Here is a 14778-nt window from a genome sequence, read left to right on the forward strand (position 1 = left end):
GCGATTGCTTTTCTGAGCAAGCATCAGGCACAATTCATCTCCCCTTTTACCAGTGATTCTCTGTACAATAGCATGCATATAATTTGCATGATATTATGCTGAGCATTGCTAATAAGAAAAAAATAATCGATCACACCATGGTATTTTTTTACTTGTGGTGTAGGAGCTTTGAGCATCAAGGCCCAAGTTAATTGGTTAATATTGTTAAAATTTTTAAATGCATTGATCACATTATTAACACGTTAAATGTTCAGTCCTAGTTAAGATATTTTTAAATATCAGCTTTACAGAAGACTTAAGGGCCCTTTTATTAAAGCCTGGCACATGCTAAAGGATTTTATTTATTTTAAAATTTCTAGTTCGCTTAAACCCTAAGATTACAAATAATATACATAATAAAATTCAACGTTCAGAGACAAACCAAGTCCTTAGCAACAATCTTTCCAGAAGTACAGATTCTTTCTTTAACTGGTGGGACCGCCATTAAAAAAATGCCTCAAAATGATATTGGCGTGCGCTATATGTTGTGCATCCTAGTTCATATTTATGGTCCACGTGGCACTTAATAATAATAATAATAACTTTATTCTTATATACCGCCAGCAATCTTGCGACTTCTAGGCGGTTTACAATGAAGAGAAACTGCACAGACATCGAATTACAGAGTGTAGCAGTGAATATCTGATAGTAGCAACAATAAAAATAATAACAACAGTTTATATACTGCAGGACCGTGAAGTTCCATGCGGTTTACAATGAATTAGAAAAATTCCATAAATTGAAAGGAACATTCATAGTTAGAGATTAGAGGTTAACAGTTTACAAGATCTAATTTGGGGAGGGATTGCGATGGGGGCTATTGTCCTGATTCGTCACCTAGGTATTTCGAGAACAGGTATGTTTTTAGGTGTTTCCTAAATTCACCATAATTGTTTGTGTGTGTAATTAGTTTTTCCAAGTCTTTGCCCCATAAGGCTGCTTGGTATGATAGAAGTTGTTGATGGTGTCTCTTATATTTGCATCCTCTGGCTGGTGGGGAAACGAATTTCTGGTGTGCTCTTCTCTCATGTCTGTTGGTTGGGAATGAGAAGAGGTCTGTTATATATTTAGGGGCTAGGCCGGATAATACCTTGAAGCAGAGACATCCCAGTTTGAACTTCGTACGTGCCTCCATTGGCAGCCAGTGCAGGAGTCGGTAGGAAGGGGTTATATGATCGGACTTCTTCAGTCTGAAGATCAACCTGACTGCTGCATTTTGTATCAGTTGTAGTCTCTGCATTTGCTTCCGGGTGATTGCCAGATGGGTAATGTTGCAATAATCAAGGTGGCTTAGTATTAGGGATTGTACCAGAATTCTGAATGCTGAAGCGTCGAAGTATGCTCTAATGGACCTAAGCACACTAAGAGCTCCTTTTATCAAACTGTGCTAGCGGGGTTAGCGCATTGGACATTTCATCACTCGCTAACCCCCGTAGCTGGCTAAAACCTAACGCCTACTCAATGCAGGTGTTAGAGGCTAGCGCGGCAGGTGGTTTAACGCACGGTATTACGTGCGTTAAACCCCTACCGCAGCTTGATAAAAGGACCCCTAAGTTAAGTAAAAGAGACCTTTAGTTGTAAATATACAGACTAGTCTGATCAGGTAGACTTTAGTTTGATTTATTAGAAGTTGCTCTGACTACCAGAAATTTCTTATATGCCATGAGTTTGATTTCATTCTTTTATGCTAAGGTAAAATCCTCTGGGTGCTGTAATCTGTTGTGTGTTCCTTTAAATGTGGTTTCTGTTACATAAACACAGGAGGCTGTACATTAGGTGATAAATCTGTGCTCATGAACTACTTGCAGAGGGGTGTCAATCACATCTTTCAGTTCCTCCTACTTTATCAGTGGAGTATTGTGTCCTTTTCAGGTTTTCCTTCTGCAAGCAAACTGAGAAGTTTTGTTCTAATCTCCTCTGTTTGGTTTTTATTATTTTAGGGCATTTTTCTTCTGTTTTGGGAGGCTTTGGTGCTAGAGGACCCCATTTTGTGGCTATTCTGCCTGGGAGGGGACACAGACTCTGCAAGGACGGGTTGCAGCTGCAGGGCAACCCCCGGGTGTACCTGCGGAGTCAGCCTGCTTTGTGCTTTGAGGCTCGGGGTACATTTCCCTGGGAGCCAGCTCACCTGCTGATTTATCAGAGGCTTGAGTGCAGGCTAGGGGGGCCCCCTGTGTGAACCCATTTGGGTATCAGGGAGCCGGCTGCATGTTTAATCTCTCCCCATTGCGCTATGGCTGTGAGGATCTGAGGGGGTGGAGTCCTCAGTCAGCAATTATCTAACTGGCAACCCGAAAATCTCCAATTGTAGAATGTTTCCTACAAGGATTTGAGGCGGAAAGTCCTCCCCATTCAGGCAGACACTAGCACAGCATAGTGAGTACAGTCCTTTACTTCCTATGGGTGAAATTGGGATGTGTGTGTGTGAAAAAGTTGATTTTAAGGGTTTCTGAGGCCAAAGATAGGGTTTCCTACCTCTAAAACCCCTTTCCCTGAGATTTTTAAACTTTAAACTTCAAGAGAGCCCCACGGGCCATGTTGGGTGTGAGTTTTCTGGCAGCTGCTATCTTGTCTGTTAAGCTATCTTGTCTGTTAAACAATCTTTTTTCTAAAGCTTCCATCTGCCTCAAACCCTTCGATTTGGCTCAAAATTGACTGGGATGGATTCCTCAAGCTGTTCTGTCCCTATATAATGCCAGTTTTGCAGGCTAGGACATGTATGTTGTGTGCATTTTTTTCATTGGGAAGAGTTGCAGAAGCTCATGCTTTAGGTCTCTTCAGTTTTACACTTTGAAGAGGAAACTAAGGACCCTCTTGTGTGGTTGACCCTCTTCTTAGAGGGATCTGGTCAGCATCCCGCTCTTTCCCTATGTATCAGGATGGTCAGTGGAAATTTCCAGACACACTTTTTTGATTGACACAGACGGTGGCCAGACTCTATTTCATTCCAGATGGGGATAGAGATACCTTTAAGTCTCCTGCGGTGGTCTTGGCGATTGCACGCAGACAAACCATGTTGGTGAAAGGCAGCTGGGCCCTGAGAGATCCTCAGGACCGTAAGATAGAAGCTCTACTTAAATGCTGTTTTGATATGACTATCCTGGCTGTCCAGGCAGCGATTTGTTGCGGTCTGGTGGCCCGAGTATGTTTCCGGTGATCTGCAAGAGTTCTTGACCATGAAGCGGCTGACTGGATCAGGAAGTTTTTAAGATTGAGCTGGAAGCTTCTTTTCTCTCTGATGCCATGTCTAATCTGTTGGGTGCCTCAGTCAAATCCATGGCTCTGTGTGTGACAACCCTCCATACCCTGTAGCTTTGGGGTTAGTCAGCAGAAGCAGCGTCTGAGGTTAAGCTCAGTAAGTTTCCCTTTTCGGGCTCCTTTCTTCTGCCCTCTTTTCAAATTTCAAGGACACAATGAAACATTTTAAAGCACAGTTTAATCCTATTCATCCATTAGCAGAGGCAGCTTATAAGAAAAGTAAGATGAGAGAGTTATTCCCCTCCACACTGCTGCTTCCAGCTATAGAACATGACAGAACGTAAGATCTCTCTCCTTTTTCAAGCCAGGTTTTGTAATCTTGCATCTTTCCTCTATACTCTCTTAAGTAGACAGCCATAGAGGATCCTTCACTTAGGGCTCCTTTTACTAAGCCGCATTAACACGCAGAGTAGCACACGCTACAATGCTGTGCGCGCTAACGCCAGCATTGAGCTGGCGTTAGTTCTAGCCGTGTAGCGCGGGATTAACGCACGCTAATCTTCTGCATGCACTACAAACGCTAACGCACCTTAGTAAAAGGAGCCCTTAGATCTGGAATTACTAACCTGCACCAGCACTATAAACCTGCATTATCTTATACAAAGGGACCTACGCATCCTTCCCAACAGTGCATATTAGTAACTGAAGTCCACTTCCAGCACCTCTTCCTTCTTTGTTTAATCACAAAGCTTTATAGAAAACAGAAAAGTCTTTTCTATGTACAGTACATTTGTTAAGAGTGGCAAAAAATATTTGATTACAGTAAATTAGGCCTAAATACAATGTAGTAAGATTCAGAGGATATAAATAAATTTTATTGTCCATGCTTATTGGGGGAATATATTTTGTTTGCATTATATGTGTCCATTGCAAGCTTTGTATTCATGAAGTATTTGATATGGCTATGTTAAAACAAAATGTTGTACTCCTTTTTTGTTGATGTTATTATGTATATTTTAATGCTGTAACCTGTCTAGATTTGTAGGATGGAGCGGGCTATTTTAAATAAATCCAAAAATGGCAAAGGCCAGTGGCATCTTTTAGACTAACTAATTTATTAGGCATGAGCTTTCAAGGACAATGGCCCCGATTCACTAAAGTCAGCTGCTAACCGACCCAATTCACAAAACGTGTTTTCCCACTTGGTCGCCCATTTTACGATCCGGCCATGCAAATTAGTAAAACCCCATGTAAAATAGCCAAGCAATTGATTCACTTACATTGCTTGCTGGTTTTTTGGGGGTTTAAAAAATTTTTTGTAATGGCACTGATATTTTGTGTGTATTACACTCGCAAAATATCTGTTCCATAAAAAAAAAATCCTCCACCGCCACCCCCGAATGACCCGCCCGACATGCAACAACCCACAAATGGCAGGAGGGATGCCCACTCCCTCCTGCCATCGCCCCCCCCATACTGAATTGATATGGTTGGAGGGATGCCCATTCCCTCCTGCCATTGCCGCCCCCCCCCCCCCGCCAAAATGATGTGACAGGAGGGATGCCCACTCCGTCCTGCCATCGGGACCTGCCACCATAGTTCCCTTCCCCCTGAACCTTTTAAGTTGGGAGCAGGAGAGGTGCTCAGTCAGACCCTCCTGCTCCTCTGGCTGTTGTCTGCTCAATGCGGGCCTTAGGCCCCTCCCCGGTGCATCATGTGATGCATGGGTAGGGGCCTAAGGCCCTGATTGGCTCAGGTGCCTCGGGCTCCTCCCTTGGGAGGTGTCTGAGCTAATTAGGGACTTCCTTAGGGAGGAGCCTAAGGAAGTCCCTGATTGGCCAAAACCGGCAGAAGCAGTGACGGGAGGCTGCTTCTGTCACTACTGTCAGGGCTCTGCGCATGTCTCAATCACTCAGTGAGCGATTGAGTTGGTGAGTTTGTATGTAAATGATTTGCAGTTTCGTGCAAATCATTTGCATGCAAACTTGATAGTGAATCAATTGCCGTTTGAAAATCGGCCAGAGAATCAGCCAACAGCGATTGAATCGCTGTCTTTAGTGAATCTGGGCCAATATGTTTATTCAACAGATGCAGGAAGCGTTCAGGATTTGAGGTTTTAGCAGTCTGTTGGATATGTACACTCTTGTAAATATGAATTAAGCATTTGTTTTCACTTTCAACTCTGTGTTACTGTGTTTGAGGCTTCAAGCCTGATTGCCATTCATGCTTCCCCAGGGAGCTAGAGGAACAGGGAGGAGAAGATGTGCAGTTTCTTCTGTGATTTTAATAAAGTCACAAAAGGTAGCGGATTGAAGGAAGAATGTGATAATGAAGTTGGAGAAGGGCGGATGGTTACTGATGATGAAAAATGTTTCTCTAGTCCTGGAAATAGCACATCACTAAATGTTATTTAGTGAATCAATCTCCTTTCTCCTTCATTTATTTTTAGATTAATGATATATGATCCCAGTCTAAAGCAGTTTATAAAATTAAACAGAGATTGCCTTGTTGTACAAAGTGGTGGTATATTAAACCTAATAAACCATAAATCAAACTTCTGAAACTGACCCCTGATTATAGCTTTTGGTTGAAATACCTTTTTTTTTTGTTTAATTTAGGAGAAATCTCAATTATTTTTCCAATGCTTATGCTGCTGCAGTTAGTGCTGTGGACCCTGATGCTGGAAATGGAGAATTGTGCATTAAAGTTCCATCAGAGCTACGGAAGCACGTTGATGGTAAGTGGTTAGCAAAAGAGCATTTCTATAGGATTCGGGCATCTCTTGGAACAATTCATGATTTAAAGGGTGCTTGTCAAATAGCACAAATCAAAGCTGAAGAAAGAACCTTAACTTTCCATAAGGAGATGCCTTCCCCTAATGATTTTATTATTACTATTGCCAACTTCCTCTATGCAGAAGCAAATGGAAACATGTAGAACTTTGTGGGACAGTTGAAATGGTTAGGGGAAAACCAAATGGAAAGTTCATCAGCAGACTCTGAGGCACAGTAGGAAACATTTCTGTTGGGCTACTCTTTGAACTGTTCCTCCCCATCCCTCTTGATACTTATTACTGTTGTTATTGCTTGGGTCCCTAGGACCTCCCTTAAAATCATAAGTGTTTGAGGCTTGTGCGGTTAAGGTAAAGCTTACAGGAATGGGACGGGGACAGGGACAAATTTGTCCCCATGTCATTCCTTCTTCAGCTCCTGCTTCATAAGAACATAAGCAATGCCTCCGCTGGGTCAGACCTGAGGTCCATCGTGCCCAGCAGCCCGCTCACGCCGCCGTGCAGTAATCCTCTATCTATACCCTTTTCCAACAGGAAATTGTCCAATCCTTTCTTAAACCCCGGTACCATACTCTGCCCTATTACTTCCTCTGGAAACGTCCACCACACGTTGGGTAAAGAAGAACTTCATAGCATTTGTTTTAAATCTGTCCCCTTTCAACTTTTCCGAATGCCCTCTTGTTCTTTTATTTTTTGAAAGTTTGAAGAATCTGTCCCTCTCTACTCTCTCTATGCCCTTCATGATCTTGTAAGTCTCTATCATATCCCCCCTAAGTCTCCTCTTCTTATCAGTCTGTTCTTTTGGCTGTTTTTCATCATCAACATCCCTCCTTGGGCCTTCTTGCTTTTTGCTGCTGTAACTTGCACCACCTTTTTATTCCTAGCCCATAGCTGTAGTACACCTTATAGAATAGTGCTTAGTCAATTTGCAGCTATTTACATGTATAAGTGTATACTTATCTGCGAGCATGCAGTAGTCTGCACATTTACTCACGCAAGTGGCACGTAAATGTGGGTGCCTATGTATTTTTTAGCAATACCTAGTCATACAATTAGGGAGCAAAGGTTAAAATACTGGGGTATATTAAATAATTGTATGAAATTGTTGTAGCTAGTCAGGCTGAAGGCTTCTTCCCATATTGCTCAGCTTGTACTGTTGGATGCCTCATTCCATATCAGTGTAGCTTTGCTGATCAACAAATTAAGTGAGTTGGGTATAGGTGGATTTGTAATTAATTGGTTTAACTATTTTTTTAGTTTACAGGAATTATAGTGTGCTGAAGGATGGAACTTTTTTCTAGGAGCTTCTTTGGAGTTCCACAAAGCTGTACTTCTACGTTTTTAAATATCTTTTTGTGTACTCTGCAAAACATACATTTCTCAGCTGAAGTTTGTATGTTATCCTATTTTATTAATTCCATTAATTTCAAACAAGGAGGAAATTTCAGCTAAGATCACTGATTGCATGAATAGAATTGGAAATTGGGCTTCGGCTGTTAATAAGTTGAAATTGAATTCAAGTAAGACAAAGGTTCTTTGGTTTCATAATTCACTCTCTTCTGTTCCTTCATTTCTTACTCTACTGCAAATAGATAAAAGGACTAAAATTTTGGGTATTCTTTTAGACTCTTCTCTTGCATTTGAAGATCAAATTTCTAATTTATGGAGGAAGATTTTATATATTATGAGGAAACTTAGGGCTCCTTTTACAAAGCCGCGCTAGTGGGTTTAACGCGCATGACTTCTCATCACGCGCTAGCCCCTGCGCTGGCCTAAAAAATATCGCCTGCTCAAGAGGAGGCTAGCGCGGCCGGCCGTTTAGCGCACGGTATTATGCGCGTTAAACCGCTACCACACCTTTGTAAAAGGAGCTCTTAATCCAGTGAAGTTGTGATTTTTTGAACCTCATTTTGCATTGTTGGTTCAGATGTTAGTGTTATGTCAACTTGATTACTGTAATTCTTTATATTTAAACTTAACATCAAAACTGATCATAAAATTGCAGTTGCTCCAGAATGCTGCGGTTAGATTAATATTTGGTCTAAAAAGATATGAAAATGATGCATTAGCACAGTGGTTACCAACCCTGTCCTGGAGGAACACCAGGCCAATTGGGTTTTCAGGCTAGCCCTAATGAATATGCATGAAGCAAATTTGCATGCCTATCACTTCCATCATATGCATATCTCTCTCATGCATATTCATTAGGGCTAGCCTGAAAACCCGATTGGCCTGGTGTTCCTCCAGGACAGGGTTGGGAATCACTGCATTAGCATATACAAATCTTCATCGGTTATCTTTCGAGAGGCAAATTAAGGGCTCCTTTTACTAAGCTGCGTTAGGGCTTTAACGCGCGGAATAGCGTGTGCTACATTGCTGCATGCGCTAGACCTTAACGCCATCATTGAGCTGGCGTTAGTTTTCCCGCGTAGCGCGCGGTAATTTCCTGTGGGCGCTAAAAACACTAGCACACCTTAGTAAAAGGAGCCCTAAGTTTAAATCAGGGGTCTCAAAGTTCCTCCTTGAGGGCCGTAATCCAGTCGGGTTTTCAGGATTTCCCCAATAAATATGCATTGAAAGCAATTCAGGCTCATAGATCTCATGCATATTCATTGGGGAAATCCTGAAAACCCGACTGGATTGCGGCCCTCAAGGAGGGACTTTGAGATCCCTGGTTTAAATCATCTTGCATTATTATATTGCAGACTGACTCTTCAGATAATCTGATTTTGCTTTTTTTCTCATTTGCATGATTCTTCCACCAGATTATGTGGTACTTTATTACTACATTTTCCACAGATTAGAGAAGTACGGTATAAACGACAGCTCAACTCCCCTTATGCTTATGCTGCCATTACAATTTGGAATAATCTACCTGTTTACATTTCTTTGCTCATTCTTCCTGAAAAGATTTGAACCGTGCTTGAATTTAAATATCCTTTATAAAAATTAAATTATATTTAAATTTAATAAATTAATGTATACAGACAATATAAAACAAGTTAGGAGACAAGTTAAAATGAGGACAAGTTAGGAGGAGATGTATAATAGTTGGGTATTACCTTTTTAAATGAACTTATCAATTTTAAGATTTTTTTTGTATTATGTGATTTTGGTCTTGTTAAATGTTTTGCCTTGCTAATCTAATCTTATTAAACACACCAAACATTTACATGTGATTATTTCATTGCTGCAGAACTTAAGCCCCTAAAGGTGTACATTGAATTTTCTTTGGACCAGCCTAAAGGAGGTCTACATTTTGTGGTGCCTAATGTAGAAGGCAGTATGGCAGAGAAGGGGGCTCATGCTTTTTCCTATGGCTATCAGAATTCTACAAGGTAAGAATGCAGTTTAGATTTGATACTTATTTTGGTATTTTATATCTGGGCTGTGGAGTCGGTAGATACATCCCTTGACTCTGACTCCTCAGTTTCTGGTACCCAAAATTGTCTCCAACTCCTCGACTCTGACTCCACAGCCCTGTTTTATATTTAAATATTTTATTAGTTTTTCAATGTTATACATAATCATTATACACTAAATTCCAACAAGTGTTTAATTTAATTTGATTTGATTTATTCTTGATATACTGCTATGATATCAGTATTAAGTAGTTTACAATACTATAGTTCAGTAGTCTACATAGATTTCACAATACTACAATTCAGTGGTCTACATACTGTGTTTCCCCGAAAATAAGACCTACCCTGAAAAATAAGCCCTAGCATCATTTTCGGGATAGGTCTTAATATAAGCCCTACTTCAAAAATAAGCCCTAGTCCCGGGATTCGCTGGCAATTCTTCAACCTGGTCCCCCCCGCCCCCGCAGCCACCCCCCTCCCCATCAAGCAGCAAACTCCTGCTGACCCTCCATCCTTCCCTCCCCGCTGACAGTAACGTGGTAGAGTGAAATACCCAATGGACAAGGCCAAGCAGCCTGTTTAGAGTGCTGCCGGCCTGACGCTGCTTTGGTTGAAGGTAGGGCTTGCTCGCGGTCGGCGGAGAGGAAAGGATGGAGAGTCAGCAGGGGTTCGGCTGCACGGTTGGGGCGGGGGGAGTGCTCAAGGGTTCTGCGCAAGATATTGGAGGGAGGGAGGGAAGGATAGAAACTGGGCGAGGGTTCTGCTGCATAAGGGATGGGAGGGAGGGAAGGATAGAAGCTGGGCAAACTTCTGCTGCACAGGGGGATGGGAAGGAGGGGAGGAAAGATGCTGCACACGTGAGGGAGAGAAAGGAAAGAGGAAGAATTGAGTGAAGGAGAGATGATCATGTGCATACCCCGAAAATAAGACCTAGTACCTTTTTTGGGCCCCAAATGAATATAAGACTCTTATTTTTGGGGAAACATGGTAAGTTGCACAATATTCAAGTAAATAACATAAGGTCATATCAACATCTTTAACAGTCTAATAAGTTCTGAGTCTAAAAACTGACAAGATTCAATCAAAGATTTGCTGATCCATAATATTGTTGAAAAAGGATGGTCTTTTTTTACAGTAAGGGTAGTAGATGCGTGGAATAGTCTTCCAGTAGAGGAGACTGACTATGTCCGAGTTCAAGAAAGCATGGCAGAGGCACATGGGATCTCTTAGGGAGAGCAGGAGAAAGTGGATGCTGTGGATAGGCAGACTGAATGGTCCATTTGGCCTTTATCTGTCATCATGTTTCTATGTTTCTGTTTTTTATGATTTGCGTTCTAAGTATTATGTGTTAATGTGATATGAACAGAATACGTTTCTCGGGAAGTATCTCCATACTTCTCCCTCTTGTGTTTCCTGTCTAGGGCTAACAATCTGCTTTGATATAAACTGAGGAGTTGCAGGATAGCCCAGAGTGGTGGGAGGTGGAGCAAAGAACATGCTAATGAGGCTCTCTACACAGAATCTCACAGGATGGGATTGACTACCAAAGAGTTCAGGAGTGATGTGCCTATTTACTAGAAAGAAGATTATCAAAGTACCTAATCTTCCCATACTACCAATTCCAGAGCAAGCAATGGCTTCCCCCATTTCTGTCTCAATAGCAGACTATGGATATTTCTTCTATGAATTAGTTCAAACTTTTTTTAAAACCAGCTACATTAACTGCTGTTTCCACACGTTGACAGCACGTTTCAGAGATTAACTATTCTCTGAAAAACATATTCTATAGGATTTAAAAGTATTTCCTCATAACTTCGAGTGTCCCCTAGTCTTTTGGATAGAGTAAAAAAAAATATTTACTTGTACTCTTTGCCTCCTATCTGGAAATTTGTGCCACAAAGCTCACAATTTAAATTTGATAACAGACTACACCACCTTTTGCTACCTGCAAACAGACTTCTCTTTCCTTGATTGTATTGGGGCTCATCAAGTACAAGCCAAGGCCAGAGATTACCTGTGTTTTTTAGATAAACATGTTCCACTGCTAGTCACACTGACATACTGAGATACATCTTTGATGTTGATTATTCAGTATATGTGATGCAAGATATTCGTCATGAAACTCTAAATTTAAGAGTAGCAGCATAGGGCCTCTTCTATTAAACTGCGCTAGCAGTTTTTAGCGCAGAGAGCTGCGCTGAATGGCCCACACTGCTCCTGACGCTCATAGAGTTCCTATGAGCATTGGGAGCAGTGCAGGCCATTCAGCGCGGCTCTGTGCGCTAAAAACTGCTAGCGTAGTTTTATAGAAGAGGCCCATAGTGTCTGTTTCTCTTCTTAAATGGGATTTCTAAATCAGAACTAATTCTTAAGTTATAAATCAGAATTGTGAAATCAGTACACCAAACCTCCAGCTCAGACTCCTACTGATATTATACTTTAAATATTTTGTTCTGTATCTAAAGTATTGGTAAATATACTGTTAGATCCAGGACAAAAGATATGTGTAGATAAGTATAAAAGGTTAAATTTACCATCTTATTGCAATGTTTCTCCATTGCCCCGGGTACAAAATAAGTACCTGTATATATGTAAACCGCTTTGAATGTGTAACCACAAGAAGGCAGTATACAAGTCCCATTCTATTTCCCATTTCTCTTTCTTTTTTAAAGCTGGAGTCACAGTTGGTAAATTTTTACCAACTGATTCCACCCAAAATTGCCCCTGACTCTAACTCCACAACTCTGACTCTGTTATGAACAAAGCTGTTCTCAAAATTCTTGTAATCCCTTCAAAACAGCATACTGATGTGAAACTATTGTTAACTCATTGATGCCAATATTGTATCTATTGTTGCTCACTGACAATGGTCAGCCCATCTCTTGTAAACTGCATAGAACCGAAAGGCTTTTGCGGTGTATAAATAAAAGTTTATGTTATGTTATGCTATGCTATGATTAGATGGAAGGGTATTTAGGCCCTGATTTTATAAAGGGCGCCTAAGGAATGCCTAAAGTTAGGTGCGCTTTAGGCGTCCAATCTGAGCAGTTAATGAGCCAATTAAGGTCTTAAGTGATAATTGGTACTTAGGCAGCCAAAGGACGTAGACACCATTTTGTTGACGCAGCCACAATTTCATGGACGCCCATGTGTAAAACTCGTGCCTAACTCAATAAGCGTGGGTGTGGAATGGGCATGGTTTGGGCAATGGCTCAATTTGGGCGTCCTTTGATTCATTTACATAACACTAAGCGACCTAGGGTGTCCATATGATGCCTATATTGTAGGCGAATGAAAACCAGGTCTACTTTTGAGCTTAGTTTGGGCTTCAAATAGACCTGAGTTTTATGGATGGAACTTAAGCACTCTTTGGGTGTTCTTCCGGAACTTAGGCACAATTTGGATGTCCTTAATGTGATCTGCTAAATAGCTCTCTAGGTTTTTATTTTTGCTTTATTAAGCTCAAAATACATTAATAAGGCACCACATAAACAGGGCACATCAAAACAGATATAAGAACATAAGAAGTTGGCTCCGCTGAGGCAGACCAGAGGTCCATCTCGCCCAGCGGTCAGCTCCCGCGGTGGCCCATCAGGCCCATTGCCTGAGCAGTGGTCCCTGACTATTTCTATAACCTACCTCTACTCCTATCCCTATAACACATGTTTACTCTTATCTGTACCCCTCAATCCCTTTGTCCTCTAGGAACCTATCCATGCAAAACCTATTTTTGTGGACAAATAGCAATGTTATTTGCTAATTAGAGGAAAAGATCCATTAACTGAAGCACAGCACATGAAAAACATAGCTTTAGTTTTCTTGCTAAAAAGCTATCCTTTTTTTCTGACTAAACAGTGCTCCAATCAGCTCATTCTTGAAAGCAAAGAAAGCACATGACAAAAATATATAGATTACATACATAACTTCATTTGCAAAAGGTTAAAAACAGAAAAAAAACAGATACAGACCTTAGCATGGCTTCTACTTCATTGCAAATAGAGGTTTGCAGCTGCACAATTGTGACCTCATTGTGAGATCATCAAGGTGCACCTGCAAGGTAGAATGCCACAATTAAAATATGTGCTGGGAGAGCTGATAAGGATTTGAACTTATGACCTCTGAAAGATGAGCACAGGGCTTTTACTTATTGAGCTATAGCAGCTTTCAGGCAGGTGTCTCTGACGGCCCTGTGATATGATAGCTTAGCACAGGGGTGCCCACACTTTTTGGGCTTGTGAGCTACTTTTAAATGACCAAGTCAAAATGATCTTCCAACAATAACATTTAAAAAAAACACAAAGCACACTATACGCAGAGAAAATGTTAATTATTATTTATACTCCGGGGGTTTTCAAAGAGGTCAAGGCAGATGACTTTATGCAATGTCACCTCAGTAGCAACTATACAAAACCTCCCTTTTTACTAAACTGCGATAGTGGTTTTTAACGCAGGGAGCTAGGCAGAATGCCCTGTGCTGCTCTCGATGCTCATAGGCTCCCTGCGCTAAAAACCACTATTGCGGTTTAGTAAAAGGGGGCCATAGTGCAAAATATAGACAGCAGGTATAAATTCTCAAAGCAGACACATTTTGATCACTAAATTGAAAATAAAATCATTTTTCCTACCTTTGTTGTCTGGTGATTTCATGAATCTCTGGTTGCACTTTATTTTTCTGACGTTGCATCCAGTATTTCTTCTCTTCTTTCAACCTTCTGTATGCTTCCTCAACTCCAGACCTCATTCCCTCCCCCAACTTTTTCTTTTTCTTTCTCTTTCCCTGTCCCCCTCTCCTTTCTTTCTGTCCGTCTTTTTCTGTCTCCCTGCTCCCCTTTCTTTCTGTCTGTTTGTCTTTGTCTTTCCCTGTCCCCTTTCATTCTGTATGTCTGTCTTTCTTTCTGTCTTGATACCCCCCTTTCTTTCTTTCTGTCTTTTCTCTCCATGCCCCCTTTCTGTCTGTATGTCTTTCTCTCTCCCTCCATGCCCCCTTTCTGTCTGTCCTCCTGTCTTTCTATCTCCATGCCCCCTTTCTTTCTGTCTCCATGTCTTTCTCTCTATGCCCCCTTTCTTTCTGTCTCTATTTTATTTATTTATTTCTATACCGTTCTCCCAGGAGAGCTCAGGACGGTTTTACATTAATTTATTCAGGTACTCAAGCATTTTTCCCTGTCTGTTCCAGCGGGCTCACAATCTATCTAATGTACCTGGGGCAATGGGATTAAATGACTTGCCCAGGGTCACAAGGTGCAGCATGGGTTTGAACCCACAACTCCAGGGTGCTGAGGCTATAGCTTTAACCACTGCGCCTCACTCTATGCCCACTTTCTGTCTGTCTCCCTGTCTTTCTCTTTGCCCCTTTTCGGTCTGTATCCCTGTCTTTCTCTCTCCATG

General features: G+C 41.4%; 1 protein-coding gene across 2 annotated transcripts in view; it reads left to right on the forward strand.

Annotated features, from left to right (window-relative positions):
* The window catches only part of TAF2 (TATA-box binding protein associated factor 2), a 217879-nt gene that overhangs the window by 10749 nt on the left and 192352 nt on the right, over positions 1 to 14778 (forward strand). For both annotated transcript variants that reach the window (XM_033934551.1, XM_033934550.1), the window contains exons 4-5: positions 5856 to 5974; positions 9225 to 9366. In XM_033934551.1, coding sequence (XP_033790442.1) covers positions 5856 to 5974; positions 9225 to 9366 — 261 coding nt within the window. The remainder of the gene's footprint in view (positions 1 to 5855; positions 5975 to 9224; positions 9367 to 14778) is intronic.

Source organism: Geotrypetes seraphini, chromosome 2, assembly GCF_902459505.1.
Source record: "Geotrypetes seraphini chromosome 2, aGeoSer1.1, whole genome shotgun sequence".
NCBI classification, from domain to species: Eukaryota; Metazoa; Chordata; class Amphibia; order Gymnophiona; family Dermophiidae; genus Geotrypetes; species Geotrypetes seraphini.